This window comes from Schistosoma mansoni, chromosome W (genome assembly GCF_000237925.1).
Source record: "Schistosoma mansoni strain Puerto Rico chromosome W, complete genome".
Lineage (NCBI taxonomy): Eukaryota > Metazoa > Platyhelminthes > Trematoda > Strigeidida > Schistosomatidae > Schistosoma > Schistosoma mansoni.
Genome location: NC_031502.1, coordinates 30,222,900 through 30,244,188, shown reverse-complemented (window position 1 = coordinate 30,244,188; position 21,289 = coordinate 30,222,900). Strand labels below are relative to the sequence as shown.

General features: G+C 35.1%; 1 protein-coding gene across 1 annotated transcript; it reads left to right on the top strand.

The window, feature by feature from the left end:
* Nucleotides 1–556: 556 nt before the first annotated feature.
* Nucleotides 557–20,937, top strand: Smp_155420 (putative hypothetical protein; the record flags this gene model as incomplete). Its single annotated transcript, XM_018789322.1, has 9 exons — nucleotides 557–690; nucleotides 748–955; nucleotides 5,850–6,216; nucleotides 12,804–13,216; nucleotides 14,393–14,441; nucleotides 15,571–15,874; nucleotides 16,752–16,832; nucleotides 19,348–19,542; nucleotides 20,907–20,937. 9 exons carry the CDS (start codon nucleotides 557–559, stop codon nucleotides 20,935–20,937), a joined length of 1,782 nt encoding a protein of 593 aa, XP_018654777.1.
* Between the last annotated feature and the right edge of the window lie 352 nt (nucleotides 20,938–21,289).

Sequence of the window (21,289 nt, the reverse complement as noted above, 5' to 3'; positions counted from 1 at the left end):
TAAGCTCTAGCTAACAGTAACTACATATAACTAAGTAGGCGTCACGAGTTACACTATGAATCTTTTTGGACAACATACCCCTAGAAATGGTGATGGTATTTCCATCTTCTGACCCTTTTGAATTCGCAGCTACTGTATAATAGTGTATTCCCAGTCCATTGGCGTGACCATGACCCTTCTAATACATCAAGGATTCATATATATATTTCGGCTGTTTCATCTGAAGGCCACTTAAAATATGTATCACGAATAAAAATTTTATTCGTTTTTTCTACTCACTAGTCGCTTTTTGGCGATACATACTGAGCTAACCCTTTAATAATCGAATACTGACCATACACGTCTGTAACCTAGAGATACTTCGGAGACGAACATGGAAAAAGTTTCTTCTCTAGATCAATTAGAGCTAAAAAAAAGTCCGCCAGAACTTTCAATATTACAAACTGGATCACGATATCTTATCAAGTGATTGTATTGTTTAACTTTTCGAGCTTGTGTTGCTTATTTAACCTGCTCCACAAGGTCGACTACGTAATCAAGGTCAGTAGGTGTGGCGATGTTTCCTTGGTTCGGAAACAAATTTTCGGATGCTCGTACATTATTCATCCAAATGAAAAACCACGTTGACGTCCTCCTTATATTGTTCAGTGCAGTTGGAATGTGGCTATCTGAATTTCCGAAATGTTCACAGTAAATGGGTTAATCCAGAGATTTCTGAATGTTTCGTTGATGCATATTTATTTTCAGGTCAGTTAGGGTTACTAAAGACAGCTCATCATTCGGCGCTCTGTTTAGTTCTAAGTCAAATGTGTATGATTTGGCTAACAGTTCGTATGATATAGAATACACGCCTTCTACTACTGTATCAGGTGTGCTTCTATATGCTAATTGGGACGCTGATTCAAACAGTGTTAGATCAAATTTCGAAGCTGTGCAGAACATGATTCCATATAATGTAAATGGGTTTACGTTATTTTTATTTTCAGGATAGATCTTTGCAGTCAATTGCGGTTTATCATCTTCCTTATGTGGACAGACACATAGAGTGAGACATTTCCCTCTATTAAATGTTCACACTTCACCAACAACCACGATCCAATACTCAGGACCATATACAATCAGTCATTTACTCAAGCTGTTTCACTTTATCGGCTTCCCGTTGAAAACCATCAATAGTTTGGATGATCTTCACCTTCTCATACTAAGTCATAAAGTACATACTCTTTGATAATGTTTCAAATTTTGAGGTGATTGCTCTAGGATCTTTTGATTTCCAGCGCACACAAGATGTGTTTCATTTTGATCACTTTCATCAAGTATCGGTAACGACAAAATATAAAGAAGTTCCACTACGGGATGAACAAAAACATTGTATTTTCTGTAACCACATCTCCACATTTGTATCATCTTAATTTTGGTGAAATAAAACCACATCTTACTTTAATTACTTCATGTGGCAACACAGTAAGTTTCTGATATCATTATCTAGCGAGTTTTTTATATCCATCAAAGGGGTTGACGTAATGTCTCTAACCAATAAAACATTAACTATTAATCCTTTTGGCATTACATGTCAGCTATCCAGTTAGAAAGTGTCCTAAGTATCCCATATTTTATGGTATCTAAAATTTGATGTGACTAAGACATCTTATAAATCTGAGTCATAAAAACGGGTTTGGGTTGAGTAATACCCATATTTCCTACTAAGTGCTCACTCAGCATCAGTTAAATATGTATAGTCTTAGTCTTTTTTGGACAAACGTCTCAAGATAATTGTGGCGTTGATGAGACTGAACGCAAACTAGGAAACAGTTTGTTTCGGTTAACAGACTAGTTATGACGTCCATGTTCATTAGTATTGGTCAGGATACAGAAAGCAACTACGAATAACTATACCTATACTTGCACCAGACTTAGTTCTCTAAATAATTCGTACGTGAATTTTATGCATTACTTGGTAGTGAATGAATCGTTAATCATCTAAGTACTCAATTTGTAGTAAGTAGACTAACAGTTCATCTATAACTTCTCATCTGGACAAGGAAGTTGTTCTGTTGAGTTTTACAGTTTTCGGCTCTCGATTTAATGTAAGTTACGTCAACAAATGTCCGAATGCATTTATACCAATCAATCGGATGGGTTTTGGTTATATGTTGTGTTTTGTATCAAAAGATGAAGTTTCAAACATTGAGAAACGCCCACACTAATCATTGACACTACTTAGCTGAATATTCACTGGAAAGATATACACTTAGTACTTCATAAACCTTGAGTTAGTGTGTTGATTTATATCATCAATCAGCGAGTTTACCGTAACCAAAATAATCGAAACTGGCAATATCTGGTCTAAAACCGATTTATTTATTTCTGATTGACATAATTTTGCAGGAATAAATGTATAGAATTCCTAAAACTTCAGAGGCTTCAGTCCCACCGTCATAGTTTTTCAGCTTTGCACAGTGCAATCAATAAGGTGCTTAGTCTACAACGGAACTATTTCTTGACGAAGCAAAATCAATGTGTGTGTTAAATCCTCTCGTTTTGTTCTTGGGAAATGAGTACACTATCTTTACTATCATCTTGTTCCTGTATCCTTGATTAATAGGTTTTGTGTTTTTACCTGTCATTGGTATTTGTGGCATGAACATCCTCGTCTTTAAACCTTGCTACATAAACTTGTCACCATTCATTAATGCGTGCCGAAACATTATCACTATTGTTTTACAATATAGAGGTTGGATCACTATTTGATGTCTGATTAACAAGTTATCTAATCTGTTGAGATTGTAGGCTGTTACGACTGGTTACTTTATTAATCTATAATTATTGTTTTAGAAAAGTAGTTCACCCTAGTCACATGGTAATCTACAAATGTTTTTCGCCTTTTACAGTCACATGTTGATGTTCAGCGTTTTGACGAGCGCGGTTTGCACAACTTATCTGAGATTCTGTTCGAATCTCAAAACCATAGTACAACTACTTGTTTTAATCCAGTGGATATAACCCCCTTGAACAATCGACGCTCTAACTTATGGAATAATATACTGAGAAAAACGCCCATACTTTTGTTGATTGGCCCTCACATGTCCTTGGCTGAGCCAATGGACTTACCGCTGTACTTGGTAAGAGTAGATAAAATGTATTTCCTAAATGTTATTGGTAAAATACTTGAAAAGAATTCCTCATTGGCGTTGTAGTTGAACTAAAATGTACAATATTTTGAAGAAATTGCCGTAGTTTGGTGACAATCAGATAACTCCAAGAATATTTTTTATTAAGGATATGTTTTATTTATTATTTATTTATTTGAGCAAAAATATTGGTGCAAAGGGGCACCGAATACATATGCACCACACAAGTCACTTAATTTTTGTGTGGGCTGTAATGCTGCCCGAGTGACCAGACCGAAGCAGGCGGTTTCCTTAGGTCACACCCGGAGCCTTCGACCTAAAGTTCTGATTTCCGAGGCAGTGGAGCAACGTAAGGAGATGCAGTCCCATGGTAGCCAGTGACTTACAATTGGTCCATACTCCATTCGTTCCCTCAGGATCCTGGAACCCACATGCACACACCCACACAGACCAAATTCTCAGCCACAGTAGCAACAAACCAAGAACTTACAAAATCAACTGCATACAAACTTTATTCAAGAGGGCGAAAACACTGCAGCACACTTGCGGCGCAGAAAAATAAAGAAAAATTTCTAATGACTATCAGAAAAACGGCTACTCACTCAGGTTCATCAAAAATATCAACCCAGTTCACCAGCAGAAAGTAAATCAAGTGCAAAAACCAACAAACGGATAATTCTACCATATATAAAAGATGTATCAGAAACTAGGACAATTATTGGAGCCGTTTGGAATAAGTGTAGCGCAAAAGCTAGCAAAATTACGTCAATCAATCCTATGCAAACCAAAAGAAGGAATGACAAAATAATAAAAACGGAACACCATCTACAAAATAAATTATTTAAACTGCGAAAAACACTAAACGGACAAAAAGAACGTTCCCCTTCATCTTCACCTGCACGAATATGAATTAGTGGCCAAACGTCACGACAAATCTTCGCCTTTATCAATGCAAGTGGAAAACTGTGGACACACACTCGACTGGAAAAATGTTGAGGTCTTGATTGGAGGGAATACTAAAGGCACAGAATGACTTTTAAAGGCTTGGCACTTAGGTCAATCAGCAATCAACAAACACGTTGAAATCGATCCAATCTATCAACCAATCAGAAAAATCATGGGCAAATATAGGACCAAGAATCAGATCAAAGGGAGTTACAATGAAAACAAAGAGGTAGACAGTGATAGGTTGGAGGTTAACAACAACCAATCGAGACCGAGGTCTACAGGACAAGCTGTGAGTCAAATAAGCAGAAATTCAAACACTTCACTTCTACCTGAAGTTTAAGCTGATGACTTGTTCAGAACAATGGAAGCTCGACAATCAAATCATCCAGCTCAGAGAACAAACTTCCACCTAAATCAAATACCTGAGCTACAAATCTTCACTGTCTCGATTCGAAAAGTTTGACTGTATTTCTTTTTGCTTAGGAAAATGTTAATTTACAACTTGTTGGCCTTATATTTGGATCTTGTACTTTATTTCGCCTAAACAATGGTACACTAATAAGAGTTCTTAAATGTAGTGAATTGTTTACCTACTGTATTTGTAGGTTCCAACTGCTTTTGAAAACTCGTGGTCGTTATGTAGACGTGGTAATTGAGCTTGGTTGCTGTGATAATCTGGTTAAGTCATATTGCTGAGAACACTTATTTCCTACCTGTATCATGTCATGAAGGTTATCTGAATGTGTTAAAATGAACAACTTTTGCAATCAAGAAGATGATATTTGAATGTCCGGGTTTTGAGAATTCGATGACTGGCCTGAATGGTCTTTAAAAATATAGATACAACAAGGATCCATGGAGAAGAAATTGTATTTGACAAGCGGATGCCACTAAACAGTCTCTTGTGTCATCTGATTAAAAAGTGTGATAAAAACCCAGAAGCGGGAAATATGTGAATTTATTTATGTAGTCTGTAGAAAATCACATAGTTGGAATATAGTTTCCCTTGTGCTTTGCTTGTTATATGTATTTATTAAACATTATTGTCTTAAATGATCAAGTCAGTACTGATTTCAGAGTTTTCATAGAAATCTGGTTTATGACTTCATGATTTACTTATTAGTGCTCATAAATTTAATGTTTAGGATGTAGATCGTTCAACTGAGCCAGTTTCGCAGCCATTACTTTTAATATAGTCTAACAGGACTAATAATATGCTGTAAAAACATTGGTGAAAATGAAAAGTAACCTGTCGCCAAATGTTGACTAAACCCAATGTACCTCAGAGACTGTCTATTTCATTTTTGGTGCCTCATTCTAATGGACTTTGAACTCAAAATTGTTGATAATTGTGATTCATATTTAAAGCAGCGGTAGTTGATATTATACTGAAAACTCGTGACCATCTTCAAATATCTAGACTAGTTGGGGATCTGGGGTCATAAGTTTAACAGTTTCGTTGGATTTTAATTGGTCTTTGCTGGCTGTTCCTGTAAGTGCAGGTAGTTTAGTTACAGTCACACGAAAACATTAATTTGAGGCTGCTTCCAAGTAATATCTCGCACTTTTCATATTCTGATGTCTGGAAGGACCATAATATTTTGTATCAAAAGCTTTAGTGTTACAATGAAGAGTGTTTATTTACCTCTCCATTCTGACTAGACCTTTGATTAGTCAGGAAAATCGAAGTGGTTTAATCAGCATAGTTTTCTTTCGTAATTTATCTGAACAGCTTATGGAGTGATCTTTTAAAATTATCTTTACTTTTAGCTAAAATTGTTGAAGCTGTCTTACTTTCCGCATGATGATTGTCACACGTTTGTGATAAATCCAGCATTTACAAATTTCAGTTTGAATCTCACCGTGAGAGATTCACTGAAAATTCTGAATAGAGGCGCGACTGTTACAGCACGTAGGCGTTGCAAATTAGCAGCTTATTGTCCAAAATGGTGGAGTTTTGTCAGCTTCCATATTGGAACTAGTAACGAAAGCATTTGTGAGCTACGAGAAGGATTTTCTGAATTTATCACTGGTGATAATTCATCAAGCTCCATGTCTGGTTTACTTCAGAGCCATAAACTAAACTCAACTGCATCAAAGATTCTTGCATTACTTAAAAATCAAACCGTTGCAGAAGGTAAGTTGGTTTTTGAAATATTTTTCTTAGGATTTGATGTGATCGCTCATTTTACTATCTGAATAGTTTTTTGTTTAGAAATAAATCAACAGGAATTCCAATCACTTAGAGTTTATTTTTTGTATGATTCTAGATTTAGATACTGATGACTACCTATGTATAGATTGGATTACTTGAATTTGAAATCGACTTTATTTGTACAGGGTCTATTGTAGTTATATTGTACTAGTGAGATGCAGCTGTGGAAACTGCAGCAACATCTATTAGTAATTCAAACAAAAGGGTTACTAAAAACCAATGGATTTCCTCTAAGTCTATTGCACTGATGGATTCTCATAAACTCATCCCATTAGACTCTGAACACGATGAGGAGCGAAAGCAAATCAGATCTAGGTTAACCAAAAGTCTACGGAACGATCGTGAGCAGTTGTGGGCAAAGAAAGCAAAAGAGATGGAAAAGGCAGCGGCTGTAGGCAATATCAGACAACTCTTCAGACTAATAAAAGTAACCGGAATTAAGAGGTCAAGTGTAAGCGAGACAATCTCGGAAAAAGACGAAATCCTTATCTTCTCTCAGTCCAGACGTTTAGAACGATGGGCGGAACACTTTAGAGAACAGTTTAGCTGGCCTTCAGCTACTCTACAGTTACCCACCATTCCTAAGCAGTCTGAATGGAACATTGAAGTAGGTCCCCCGACTCTAGCTGGAGTTCAAAAGGCTATAGCTAATCTGGAACGAGGAAGAGCAGCTGGTCCAGATGGATTGGCTCCACAGGTCTTTAAATATGGTGGTCCAATTTTAGTTTTTCTTGACTTAAAAGCAGTATTTCACTCTGTAGACCGAGAAGTTCTGTGGCAGTGTTTGCCATTGAAAGGCGTACCTCAGAAGTACATAAACCTTATGAAGCCAACCTTGTGGCGGCCAAACCAAAACGTGGCATCAGAGCTTGAAGTCACTAACTTCTGGTTTGATTCATGTTGGTTGGAGACTCTGGGTAACATGGCCAAGAGTCGGTCACAATGGCGTAGGTGTATACACTCTTTATCTCTCCTGAAACCGTGAGATTAAAATTGCTTCATATCTTTCTTTCTTCCTGTACTATATCCTTATATACAACCTATCTTTTATATACTACCGCCACTAAATTAACTACGTCTATGAATTTGGTGATCATCTTGTTGTGCTTATGAGGTATGGCAACTTGGACCGATGCATACATGTGCCTGGTCCCACTTTGTAGCTGACTGGGTGAGGTGCAGCCTTTAGTAAAATTCACAGCAAATCACAAAACTGGTGGACCGATTAGGTTTCATAATAAGATGAGAGCCCGGCCGTACCTGGTACCTTGACGTAATGGTCGAGCCAGCCTATCATAATGACCTAGACGAACTATATTGTCTGGGACACGTTTTCCTTTAGGTCTTACCATGTCAGGCAGGTCCGTTGGCAAACGGTAAGACCAAAAGAAGCAACTTGAGCTCCATTGGCGAAGTTGTACTGTCTATTGTTCAGAAATATGACAGCAGTATGGTGTTTCCTCCAGACAACCATTATCTACAAGGATTCTGTCTCACAACGAAAGCAAGGGGTTAGAAAAGGTTTATACTAGAAGTTTCACGCCTTACTCTTATTTCTAGGGTTCCAGTCTCCAATGATGAGGTCCTTTGAAGAACGAAGTTAATACATCAAAAGGTCCTATAACAAGAAGGCCGTTTATGACCGGCTTGAAGCAGTTGTGCCTTAACCTCTGTGGTTACGCTCCAAGGTCGCTAAGACCGCTCAGCCGGCTTTCTTTTCAGGTCCTTCAAAAAAGAATATCTTCTTACGGTGTGGGCAACCGGCAAGTGAAAACCGTCTTCACACCTCTAACTGCACCTGAAATCATTTTGTTCACTGTTGAATCCCTCCCTCACCTTTTAATACTTCTCCTATTACCGCAACTAACCCTTCTCATATATCTTTATCACCACAGGCCACCAATACTAATGATCTGAGTTCGTGACATATTATTCTTGGCCTCTCAAAATCATGCTCTGAACTATGTGTTAGGGCTTTCAGTGTTCAAGCCTTGTGTGATATAGAACAACAGGCTCCCTTAGCTGCGACTCTAGAATCCGGTCCCATCGATGAATGTTGCGTCTCCGAAACGCCCATACAGAATTTAAGTACGGGCGTTCACTGGACGTCACCTTGTCCAATGTAAAAAGCCGGTGTGATTTACCCTCCATGTATCTGTAAACTCTACTGCCATTTCCTGTAACCTCTCTGGTGTAGGTACAACAATAAGTTCGGAAGCGGAACAGGCCTTTCTTTACTGGATTCTGTTGGGGAGATGCAGAATATTCCTCGAAAGAAGCCCAGAGGGATCCTGAAAACGCCAGAAAACATTTGATCTAATCAGCGTCGAATAAAAGTTTCTCAGAAACATCTAGAAAGTGAGAAGTTACGTGTGGCATTCCTGATTGGATAATTACCTATCCTGCTGCTATGTTAGACAGGGTTCCAGCACCTTTCAGAAGCCCAAGGCCATCTGAAATGCTATAAATATCCTAAATTTTATGTACATAAACGAACCTTGGAGTAAAGCGTTCCTTTTCATATTTCACGCCTTTCCTCTCGTGTTCAAGTTGTGTAGATTTAGCCTGGGGTTAATAGAAAAGCTCAGGAAACCAATCCAAGCGTTCACTCAGAAGCTCTGTCAGATTCCAAGAGGTAGTTGTTTGTACTTTGTCTGACCAAACATGATAATAAGAACTCAGAAAGATAGGGACACACGCCATTGTCTCTTCGTTGTTTTTGCCTACGCTTCCACTGGTCGCAATTTGGGTAAAGTAAAAGGTTTTATAGAAAGCTTTCCACCCTCCATGAACAAACTAAACGCTGTGGTACAGTAATGGTGGCAGTTGATTTCAATGCCCAGTGAGATGGTCTACACCAAACCGAAAGGCACTTAGGTGTGTTTTACGGTATAGGAACTCAACGAACTGATTATAGCGACCAGCTGTCACAACTATGCCCAGATAACAATCAACTTTAAGTTTAAGAAAAAAACATCGTCTGACATAGAGACCCTCACGGTCGATAAAATTAAATGGACAAAACTTCGGTTAACCATCGCTGGAGACACTCGATAAAAGACTGGCATATTCTGCAGCAAATGTTTAGACTCTGATCATGCTCTGATGCGAGGGTGTTTGTCTGCGTCTCACTGCACTCAGAAAAGCTACAATATGAAGACCCATTAGAGTCCAGTCTAGTTATGAAAAATTAAAGAATATACTTCAGAAACAACTAGAGAAGGAGTTAATCAACACCCCGAAGTAGCTTGAGATGATACCTGATAGTTGTAGAAACAGAGGTGATATGTACTAGTAACTTAACTTAAAGAGTTGTGAATTAGGAAATTTATATAGCGTTTATTGAAATGACTGATAAAAAGCCTACACAATGATCATAAGCAGTAGTGTGAAGCGAAAAAAGGGATGGAAAAGGCAGCGGCAGTAGATATCAGTGAAAAAAATTATCCACATTTATCCGGGAAATGAACATAAAAAATCCGGTTGCTAGTGAAAATATCTCGAAATGAAAATGTTATTTACTCTCAATCCAAAAGATTGGAGTGATGGGCAGAATACTTTAGGGAATAGCTCAACCAGCCTTCAAACATCCTCCAGTTACCTACTATTTCCAAGTAAAATGAATGGCAAATTGACATAAGTTCTCTAACTCTTTGATGAGGTTGAAAAGACTATAGGTAATCTAAAATGAGAGAGCATCAGGTCTAGATAGATCAAATCCGAAAATCTTTAAGGGTAGTGGTCCAGATCTTAGTTAAAACCCGGGAATTGGACATCATCCAGTCTGACTGGTCTCGATCGCTGATCGTCCCAGTTTATAAGAAAGGGCGAAAATCCTTTTATGACAACCACAGAAAAACTAGTTTGACTAATATAGTACCTTAGGTATTAGCTTCCACAAAAATCTGGCGCTTAACTAGGACTCGTAAAGAGCGAGCCTAAGAAAACCAGGCTGGTTTTTGACCTCGATGTGGATGCATCAACTAAATATTGACCCCTCCTCAGGTTCTGAATCGTAGACATACTAACCACCGCCCGACTATAGTTGTATTTCCTGACCTCAAGGCAGCATTCGACTCTTGATTGTGAGGTTCTGTGGTAGTGTCTGTCAATTAACGATGTACCAAAAAGTATATTAACCTTGTACGGGCTGTCCACTGTAGCACTACTGTTCGAATTATAGATTATAACGAATTGTCATCAGAATTCTCATGTTCAAGTGGTTTTCACCATGGCTGTCCACTTTCCTCATTTTTAACTTCATCATAGACATCCTTTTAGAAATAACACTGTGTGAGTGTGTCGATCACTTCATTTATCTTGGGAGTCTCATGAGTTCTGATTAACTGGTATCTGACTCAATCCCTGTACACATTCCGAAGCCTTAATCAGATCTTGGCAACTTGCATCACTTGTGGCTTATGTACGATATCCATCTACCAACCAAAGAACGAGTTTACTTTGCATCAGTTCTCTCCGTTCTACTATGGGTGTGAAACATGGCCATTATGAATAGTGGATATTCCTAAATTTATAATATTTGACTATTATTGTCTTCGGAACATCATCCGTGTATTTGGGGACCAGCGAGATATATTATGTTGGTTGAACAGGGCAAATCGATTGATGAGGTAGTAAATATTCATCAGTTGAGGTGGTTGGGACATGTGTTACGTATGCTCAATCACTGTCTACCTCAACGAGCGATGTCTAGCGTGGGAGTAGGTTGGAAGAAGCTAGGAAGAGGCAAATCATATATGACACCAGCCCATAAAGTCATTGACATTTGAACTGAACCATATTAGTAAGTACAGGCTACCTGGTTGGGGTCCGCGTGATTTCCCGTAACCAGTATTTTGAGATGTTGGATGATGTGGCTTAGAATTGTTCACATTGATGCAGATACATTCACTAGTTATCTTACATTAAAACATAAGTCTCGAAATATCCTTGTACCTTTTTTCCTTTCCTATATCTAATCTTTCCTACTGCTTTTGATACTGTTACTACTTCAACCATTCTGGGATTTGCATTGAAATAATTTTATCTCGCTGAGCTAATATAGCATGACAGCTTAAACCGACGCACATGTATGTCAGATTCTACTTTGCATATGACCAAGCGACTGATAGTAAGAGAGTTATTTACTACGTACTCGGTATTTGGCATATCATGATCGTTTTAATGAATATTAGGTATAACATCAGATTTCGTAAAATAAAGAAATTAAGTAGCTTAGTCACCTGAGCTAAAAAGTTCATTTCAATATTTTCACATTGTGTGAACCATGGTTTTGTTACTTGGTTATCGTGTACCAAGTGACGCCTAATCACGTAGGGTGCTGCTTCACACTACTTTAGTTTTTCGATCGTAGGTTACAATGACATTCAAATTCCTGTTTTAAAGAGAATATTAAACCAGAAAATCTCACTTCATTACATTAGTAAAGGTAAAGTCAATTTGCGTCAAAACACTTTTACTTACCCTCTGTCAGATACTGGGCCATATACATTTATCAACATCTAATTGTAGCCATATTGTTCACCTGAAGGCACAATCTGACTTTGTCAGTCAAAATGTCTTGTGGGACTGTCTATCATTAGAAAGCATATCTCAGAAGTTCATTAAACTACATAAGTTATGTCTTCCAGGAACCCCCACTTCCCTCTTTTATATTCCGTTTAGTCAAGTATGTAGTTCTAAGGATGATTTTCTGGTTTTTTAGGGTTTGGTCTCGTATAGATACACATTTTTCCAAAATCGTATCTTGATTATAAATGAATAATGTAGAGAAAAAAGTCATTTTTTCGACGGCATCCAAAATAATTAATTATTATTAATAATCCTCACGTTACGTTATTTTTTACTGTGCCTGAATGCCTGTAATCAGCGGAAACTCAAGTACTTATTGTGTCTCACCTAATTCAATTACTAAAACAATCCATTTAAGGAGTTCGACTTGTTGTAATTTAAAGTTGTTAATTCTGGGGATTTATTGTATTCCGTATGGTTGTGTTTGAAAGTGCTTCAAATTGTTTAAAAGTTTGGAGTAAAACTTGTAAAAAGTCTAGTATAACTAAATAAAGGAGTTATTAGATCTAATGATCTGTACCAATTTTGTGTGCTACAGAAGTAGAAACTTCAGTTCATGGATAAAATCAAGAATGAAGTTGTTTTGTGTTGTAAAATGTTAATGCGGCAGTTAAAGGACCACACTTCCAACCAGAGTCGTGGCTGCTAAGCGAAGTCTACTTTTTCGGTTTCAGGAGTCAAGAAATATCGTTGGTGTTCATACTAAAAGTACGGCTCAAAATTCCAGATGCATAAATACGTACTTGATAGGCGAGTTACATTATATTCTGTTAAATAACTTTTAATCCTATAATTTAGGGCCATTTAATATTTTTTCTCACGAGATTGCTTCTTTTTACTTGTACTTTTTATAGTATTTATAAATGGAAAGTATTTATTCCATATGTCGTAAGAGAGATTTTATATTTGGTTTTCAGATGTTATCAAGTATGCTGTCAGTTTATTGTATGAAATTTCTCTTTATGATAAACAGAATGAAATGTACTCGTCATCATCATTACCCAATGATTATCATTGGATTGATAGTGGGGTTATTGTGGAACAATTAAATTTTATGTGTTGTCATTGGTATCACGTTGATCGTTTAGTTAATATGCATGAAACATTTGATACTGAATGTCAGTTAGATCCAATACTTGCAGATACATCTTATGAAAATTTGAAGAATTCAGTTATTTACAATTTAGGTTGTTCATTAAACAGAACATTAGAATTCCATACATTGGATTCACATTTACAACCAACATTGGCTTGGGAAATTGGTGGATATTCAAATGATTCCAGCTGGCTTAATTCTTACAGATGGGGCGCTGCAATTATTGATATGCAGGTGAATAAATAATGATTATTATCTTAGGTTTTTTATCCTATTTTCATTCCACATTAAATCCAAACTCCCCCCTTAATGAGAACTCTAGAGGTGAAGATAACAAAATATTTCTTAGGGACAACTGATTGGCTTCCCGAAATGTAACTTTCCGCATCAATATATACTAACACTTGTTGAAGTTATTTTAAAACCTTAATCGAACCTCTTTATAAGCAATGAGACTTTACTGAACCGATAACTCCCTCTAAAAGTTTCCTAAGCTTATCACAGTTGACAGATTTGATTTATTTCAGAGATCTCTGGTACATCTCCTTAAGTATTTTAAAATTTTAAGATTATTCATTGCTTCGTTAACAGATTTTGGTTTGTATCTTCCAAGTCATGTAGTTATACAAATATAACATGCTTCACCTCTTTCTAAGCTTGTTTCAGGTCTCTAAATTGTTATCGAAGACACCGTCACTTTTAATGTTTCTTCAAATTAAGCTAGTCTATGATAGTAATTGATTTATTTAATTAAGTAAAATAATACCATTAGCTGTAAAAAGATTTATCTTTCACTTTTCTAAAGAGTTGATAAACAGGTTGATTAACATCCCCATTCAATGAACTCTTATAATCAACTCGTTTTTATAAAAAAAATTATAAAGTTTTTCCTTTAGATTAAAAAAAAGTCACAAACTAAATAAAAAGGCACAGCTATTGCATAAAGACCACTCATAACTAAATTTTCTACAAGTGCAGTACATAAACTATTAGATTTTTTTTGTTAGTGATTACACTGACTAGCTTAGAGAAGGTTGAGAAGTGTGTTAGTACACTAAAATGTGGCCTCTATTTATGAGGTTATTGACTGATGGTTTGAACCGTATTGGGAGGTGTTATCTTTTTAGTTAGAGACCGCTAGATAGTAGTCGTTCTTTGTAATGGAACTATATTTCCAGTGTTTAGTTTCCTATAACCTCAAGTAATATTTTGATCCTTTCGTTTCTTGATTATTTGACTTCCACCTCACTGTCCCGTTGTAGCAACTTGGATCAAAATATATTTTTACCAGATCCTGCACAGTTCTAACAGTGATTATTTATTATCAGTGCGTATTTTATATTATTTAAAAAGAAATGAAAAAGTTCACCTATATTCTATTTATTCAATATTTACTTATTGTCTTTTTAGAATGAAAATGTTTTTCGTCTTGAGGAAGCTGTAAATTATCAATCTTTGAGTAAGTTGTAGTTATGGGTTCATTCATTCGAGTTTTTGTTCCAATGCCGTGCTTTAAATGAAAGAAATTTTAAAAAAATTTCTACATCGTCATTGCGAATTAGCCTATGAAATTCAGTTTGATTCCTAACACAATTCACTGTTCAACTACTTTGTGACTGTACTCAAAGAATACATATGTTAAATTTCGTTGTTTTATATTTAATTTAAAGTGGAGTTCAATCTGTTTTTGTCAAGTAAATAAATAATTATTATACAATAAAAAAATGTAAAGTCTTGTAAACTGTTTATAACTTGAGATAGCTATAAACTGTGGTCCACCCATTCAATATGACTAGTAAACTGTTCTCTAAAAAAACAATATAGGGCGTTACATTATTAATTCAGGCTATGTAGAAAGTGTTGTTCAGAATTTACAGTTATATAAATAAATTCATTGGGAATTTGCATTATAATCATTTTAAATGAGAATTACGAGAAAGTTTATAACAAAAAACGGCCATCCAGTACTTCCAGGTTTTCCATGGTGGTCTAGCTTTAACTGACTCATGAATCCAACTATTAAAAAAATTGTCAAATATTTTATACTCTAGATGTTCAGGGATTTGAACTAGTACGAACTCGCGATGCACTTGTTTCCAAGAGGAATTTTTTACTCTCTTAATTGGGACTTTGTCTTATTCTTAGAGTTTTGTCGTCTTTATTTTAAGTATCTTTGAAAACTGGCACAGTGAATAGCATAGGGAAAGTAAAGCAATAAAAAAGGACCGGAGTAAGTGTAAAACAACTGTGAAGGACAGAAGACACTATTTGACGCAAAAACTGTATGATTTATGTTTATCTTAAACCCACTACTAGGTGGTTTAAAATAATAATCATGTTTAATTACTTCTTACTCACCACTAATTTTTGTAAATTATTATATGATATTAGAAATGAAATTATATTTGCAAACATATCATCGATTGAAGTCACTTAATTCCAAATGTTTAGCTTGTCAATCTGGCCCAAGCTTGAGAAACTACTCTTTCAAGTCTTTAAGAGAGTTCACATGAATCATTGTGTAATATCTGGTAATACATTCAAGTTCGTGTTATATCAACTATCTATATGTCTATTCTCTTATTCAGGTCAATTCATCGCAGCTTTTCACAATTCCACTTTGCGACCTTGGTTACGATATCCAAAAGCAAGTCAACACACATCTGTCAACTCTTCAATGTCTAGTGATTTGCTTATCCTTGATGTTAAAAGTCCAGTTCACTTAACGAATTTAATTGACCAATCATCCGTTTTGGAAAAGTCAAAGAAAAATTTAATTTTACTCTATTATTCATCAACATGTATATACTCATTTGGTGGAAATAGTGCTTTGTGGCAGTTTGAAGCAACAGCTCGGTTTTTCAAATCAAACCAATATCTTTTGTTTGCTAGGTAAGTGTATATGATAATTATCTCAAATTCTAAAGCAGTGATAAATTATGTGTAGTTTTTGGTGGACTAGCGTAATTGTATTTGTTTTTAGAAGTATGGATCCATCTATTCACAGGAACAGTTCAATAGTCGCCTATAAATTCCTTTATCAGGTATATATATATATATATGAATTTTTACGACTTTACCACTTAAATCCTACTGGATTCCTGAACAATCTTTAAGCAACTTCGTTGTAGCTTCAGCGTAGTAAAACACAATATTTTACTAATCAGTCATACGTACTTTCATAGGGAACTTCGTCTGATGGAACGCTAACTATGTAGCTTCTTGAGGGAAGTTCGGATCAATTTGCGAGGGGGAACGTTGGAATTGTTTAAATTTTAATTGCTGAGATTGTTTTGGATTTCGTTTCTACACATAGGTCATATGTATTGTTCTGAAGTTGGTACAATGTTGGATTGGTTAGTTCTTCAACAGTCATCTTTATTAGTACACATAAAACACTTAAATTCCCAGTATCTTACTTTAAATAGAGTTTAAACCTGTGACTCATTAGTTATTAGTTCAGTGTGTTAACCATTAACCTATCTCCCATAGAATTACGGCCTATAAAAATAGATGAAGTAGTCATGACCTAATATAATGCAGTTGACACCTTGAAATTCAGACATAATAGCATGTATTTTAACTTTAATGATCAATAAAAGAAGTGTTAGTCATCGTTAAGCTGACTGACAGTTGAATGTCAAGATTTAGCCCTAGAGAATTAATACAAAAATTAAAATTAGCATATTTACAAAACAGGTATGGTCTATATAAAATTTATTTATCAATTCGATGTGGACTCTATTTATATGTTGTATCAATTCTTTAGAGTGGATGTGTCGAAAATGGACCTACCTTGGCATCTGAGAGTTGAGAATGTACCGTGTATAATATATTTTCCTACCAATCGGTAAGCTATGTTTTATATTGGTTATTCTGTTGTTTTTCTTATTGAATGTTACTTCAAACAAAAATCATTTACATATTGCTAAAATAATCCATTGGGATATCTCTTACTAGTAGTGTCTCAAGCATACATTGAAGTATTTCGAAGCAATTTACTTTGTATAATTTTTAATATTATTTATTGCTTAGTTATAATAAGACTGAATATGGATTGAGACTGTGAATATTGTTGAAAATAATAGTGACAGTGTTGGTATTATTCATTTATCATTAATGAATAAATAAGTGTATTTTTCGTAAATAAATGTGTGTGTGACTGAACAAACGTGTCTCACTTTAATACACATGTTTCAGTTACAGTTCCATAAAATTGTTACTTCAACTAACATCTAGCTTCATGTAAAACAGATCTGAATTCATCGTTTAAAGTAACAAAACTATGTAATGTTATTGTTTTTTTTAAAGAAAGGAATCTTTCTTTTGTATATCTTTTTTTTTTTGAAAAACTGTCAATATCCTGATTGTAATCATTTGATAGAGTACTTAGTGAGCATGTCACGTTTGATAATCTTCATTGGTATGGCTTAAAATCAATTTTACCAGAACACATGCATTCATTCATGGCTTTCTCTTAGAAACTAGATTCCAATATTATTTCACACTTTTATTTCCTGAATTCATTCTTTCTTTTTGAGCTTTATTCTATATATCCAACCCTTAGTAACAGTATTTATGGTACTGTTATTCTAACTTTTGTTACTTATTTTATTGATATGGCATGGCAATTCGGTCCAATGCAAATCTATGTAAGATCCTACGTCGTTTATGATCAACTTAGTAGATGTGATATGTATTTCACTATTTTATTACTCTACCATGTAGTAGGTCAGGTTGATTATCACCACGAAAAAATGACTTTTCATATCTCGTCATTGATTACTTCTAATGACCTCATTTGAAGCTATCGAATAACCGGATATATATATATATATATATATATATATATATAACTGCGAGATTCAAAAATTCTTCATAAACCCCCTTTAGTAATTAATTATGTGTTCGCTAATGGCTAACTTTGAGAGGTAATTCCGAAGTTCTAGTCAGAAGCTGTGACCAGTGGAGTTCAACCATTCTAAGTGCAACAGTTACCCATCAAGCACATTGCAAGATGGCTGTGGGGTATTAAAAATCAGGCCAAGTTAAACAAATAGACCACTGAATGTCGGCTCAGTGGCCTAGAGGTTAACCTTTCGCATATGAGACCAAAAATCGTGGATTCAAGCCCCAGTGGCGGGGTCGTGAATGCGCACTTATGAGGACTCTCAAACTAGGACGAAACAGCTACTCAGTACTTCCTGGTTTTCAATGGTTGTTAGGCCAAGATCAGTCGTTGATATTAACCATGAGATTCAAAGAAATCTCTATAAGTCTTCTCCAAAAAGTTTCATTTTTAATGTTTATGTAGTTCGAAATTCCTCAGTGTTTAATTGCTTTCATGGATGAAATTTATAAAATGCCACAGTAGTCAATGGCTTGGATAAGTATAAGTAGACAAATTATTAAAGTGCTTTTTTGATCTCGTAATTTCTGTTTGCATAATATTTCTACATGTTTTAGGATTTGTTGGTCTTTTTTAGTCACTTTATCAATATCACTCAGTAACTCAGTACATGTGTGTGCACTTGGTTTCCAGTCATATTCATTTTGCTAATGATTTTCTTCACAGTTGGCTTTATCGAGTTAGATGACGGAGTGGCATCCGATTTTGGTACCTAGCGGTTGAAAATTGAGTGATCTATTCACCAAGATATCACCCACTAGTTTGATGGAATGAATAACAAACGGCATTAGTTCTTGTTTTCGATTCGACTTAATGATTTTTAGTTTTTGACTTATCAGTAGTACATTGTTGTACAACTTCTAATTTAAGTAACTTATCTGCCAAACATAGGCTTTTATGCACAAATACTATTTGGATGGGGGCTAATTATGCTAACCTGCATATTAGGGGAATATGGACAGTATTCAGGAACTTAGTGAAAACTAGAGAGTAGATAGGTTTAAAATAGCAAGAATTTAAGTATCCAAAGTAAGATAGAGAGTAGATATATATGTGTTAATAAAGGCATTACATAACTTTATATCACTGTTGGAGAGGATTTGAATTATCCTGTTGTTGATGATCCTGACTGAATTTTGATGAGTCTTAGTTAGCATATATACATCCTGTGTGGATTGTTTTGATGTATCTGTTTTCTCACACGTTTTTATAGAATGGTTGGATTGTAGTTAGCAATGCAATCTCAGTGTGGACATCAACGCTGGGATGCAGGTACTTCTAGCCTACAAGTCCCAAATAGAATGAGGCACACGTTGTAGATTTCACTGTTAGCTGCAAACCATCTATTCTATAATACAAATTTATTTTAACTACAAAAAAGAATGCAACTTATACTTTTATCTATCTTGTATCCAGAATCAATCACTCTCTTATATTTTTGTTTTATTTTAATTAGATCGTCCTATTCATCTGTTTTTCCCATGGAAGCAATGAGTTCAACTGATCTCTTCCCTCAACTAGTTAGTTTTATCTATGAACAAATTAATGCAGAACAAAATGAACATGAACAATTAAAACGATTTCAAAATAGTTCCCAATTCGCCGCTTCTATTACATCACAACTGATAAACAATGTCAAGAATAAATCAATGTATGAATTAATGCAATTATTGAACGAAACATCTAGAACTTGTAATTTACAACCTCTCTCTTATTCAAAAACCTTATGTTTCAGTGGTATACGCAAGGCTGTATTCATAATAGCACATGAATTGAATAAGAAACAGTTAATTTTGTCTAAAATATTGAGTAGTTTAAGCGAAAAATTGGATCGTATCAATGGCCAACTAACAGAAAGTTTTTCTTTTCTTTCACATTTATTGTCCTTCAGTGTTCAAAACCATTTATTGTTCAAATCTATGCATGTGTATTCAAGGCTATGGAATGTAATTAGTAAACAAAATTCCCAAATTATAGATAAGTTAAATATTATACATAAAAATATTATACATAAAAATTATACACATTTACAAATGTAAAGTTTCTTTTACTTTTTTTGTATTCTACGTTACTATTTTAAATTTTTGAAAGAGAATTCCCTAATGTCTTTTTATAGTCTCACTTTTTTCGACTTTTAGTATAACTTAACAGATGTATGTATGCTAATCTATATAACTGTTTCTTAATCCCACTTATATATGCTTTCTTGATTTTCTTGTACACAGTATATACATTTCTGATTGCTTTTGTCTTTCGAATGGATTTGTAAAGTATGATAGATGAACAAACTAAATTATCAGATATTATATTTATGTAGCGTGTTTCGATTGAGTTTGTTTTTGTAAACAAATGAAGTTAATGCAATGCACCTAGTTTAGTTGTATTTATGCATAAATCATACTTAAGTGCAAATGCAAATTGATAACTGAATAACGATTTCATTTGTTAAGCTTTGAGACACATCTTTTACATGATGTCTATTGATACTACTCAGTTTGTCAAACATACTTAGGTGGGGTGAGGTCGTAGAACAACCGAGTGAGTAATGAAGCTCAGCTCAGAGTACTAGGAAAACATAGCTAGTCAGCTAGTAATGTTTTAAACCGCCATCGACATAGCTGATTGGGAATTGTATCCCATATAAATACCCAACCATCATCTACGTCGATATACAGTTCTAGCTGTATTAGAGATAGTTTAGAAGCGAACTAGTGACAGCTAGACTAAGACATGACATCAGTCCGCGAAATCACTGACTATGGTAGATGTAAAGTATCTGATTGGAGTCCTCGCAATTAATGGTGTGATTCGGAGTAGAAAACAGTTTCTCAGGCACATTAATTCTTCGTCTTTTCTCAAGTCTTGAGTTTCAATATTTTTTTCATTCTTTGCATGCTATTCAAATTCATCCTTTCTTTTCGAACCGCACTTTTCAATGTTCAGTCTTTCTCCTTATCAATAAGACTACTATTCAACTTTTGGTATTCATCTTGTTAATTTTATCTCCTTTTTCAGATATGGTATGGCTGAAACACATTTGTTCTAATTTCTGTCTTAATTAGTACTGACTGACGGGTAGGATTTGAATCAAGAACTTGGTGGTTGAAGGAGGATTATCAATGGAACGTTTATAGATATTTATATTATGAATTGAGATGTAATTAAATTCAGTATTTCTGAATTAAAAACTACAGCGAGATTCTTCTAATAGGGGACGTTATCTATGCTAGTTGTTTAGACTGGTCGAGTAACACACAATACTTTAACAGCCATTCTCTGAGAGGCGGGCTAGAGAAGGGAAGTCTTGTCTTAGTCAAAGCCCCAGAAGAATTAAGTTGCATTCAAGTTTTCAAATTATTCATTGACTGTTAAGCCATTATTAATCAGAGTTTTATAAA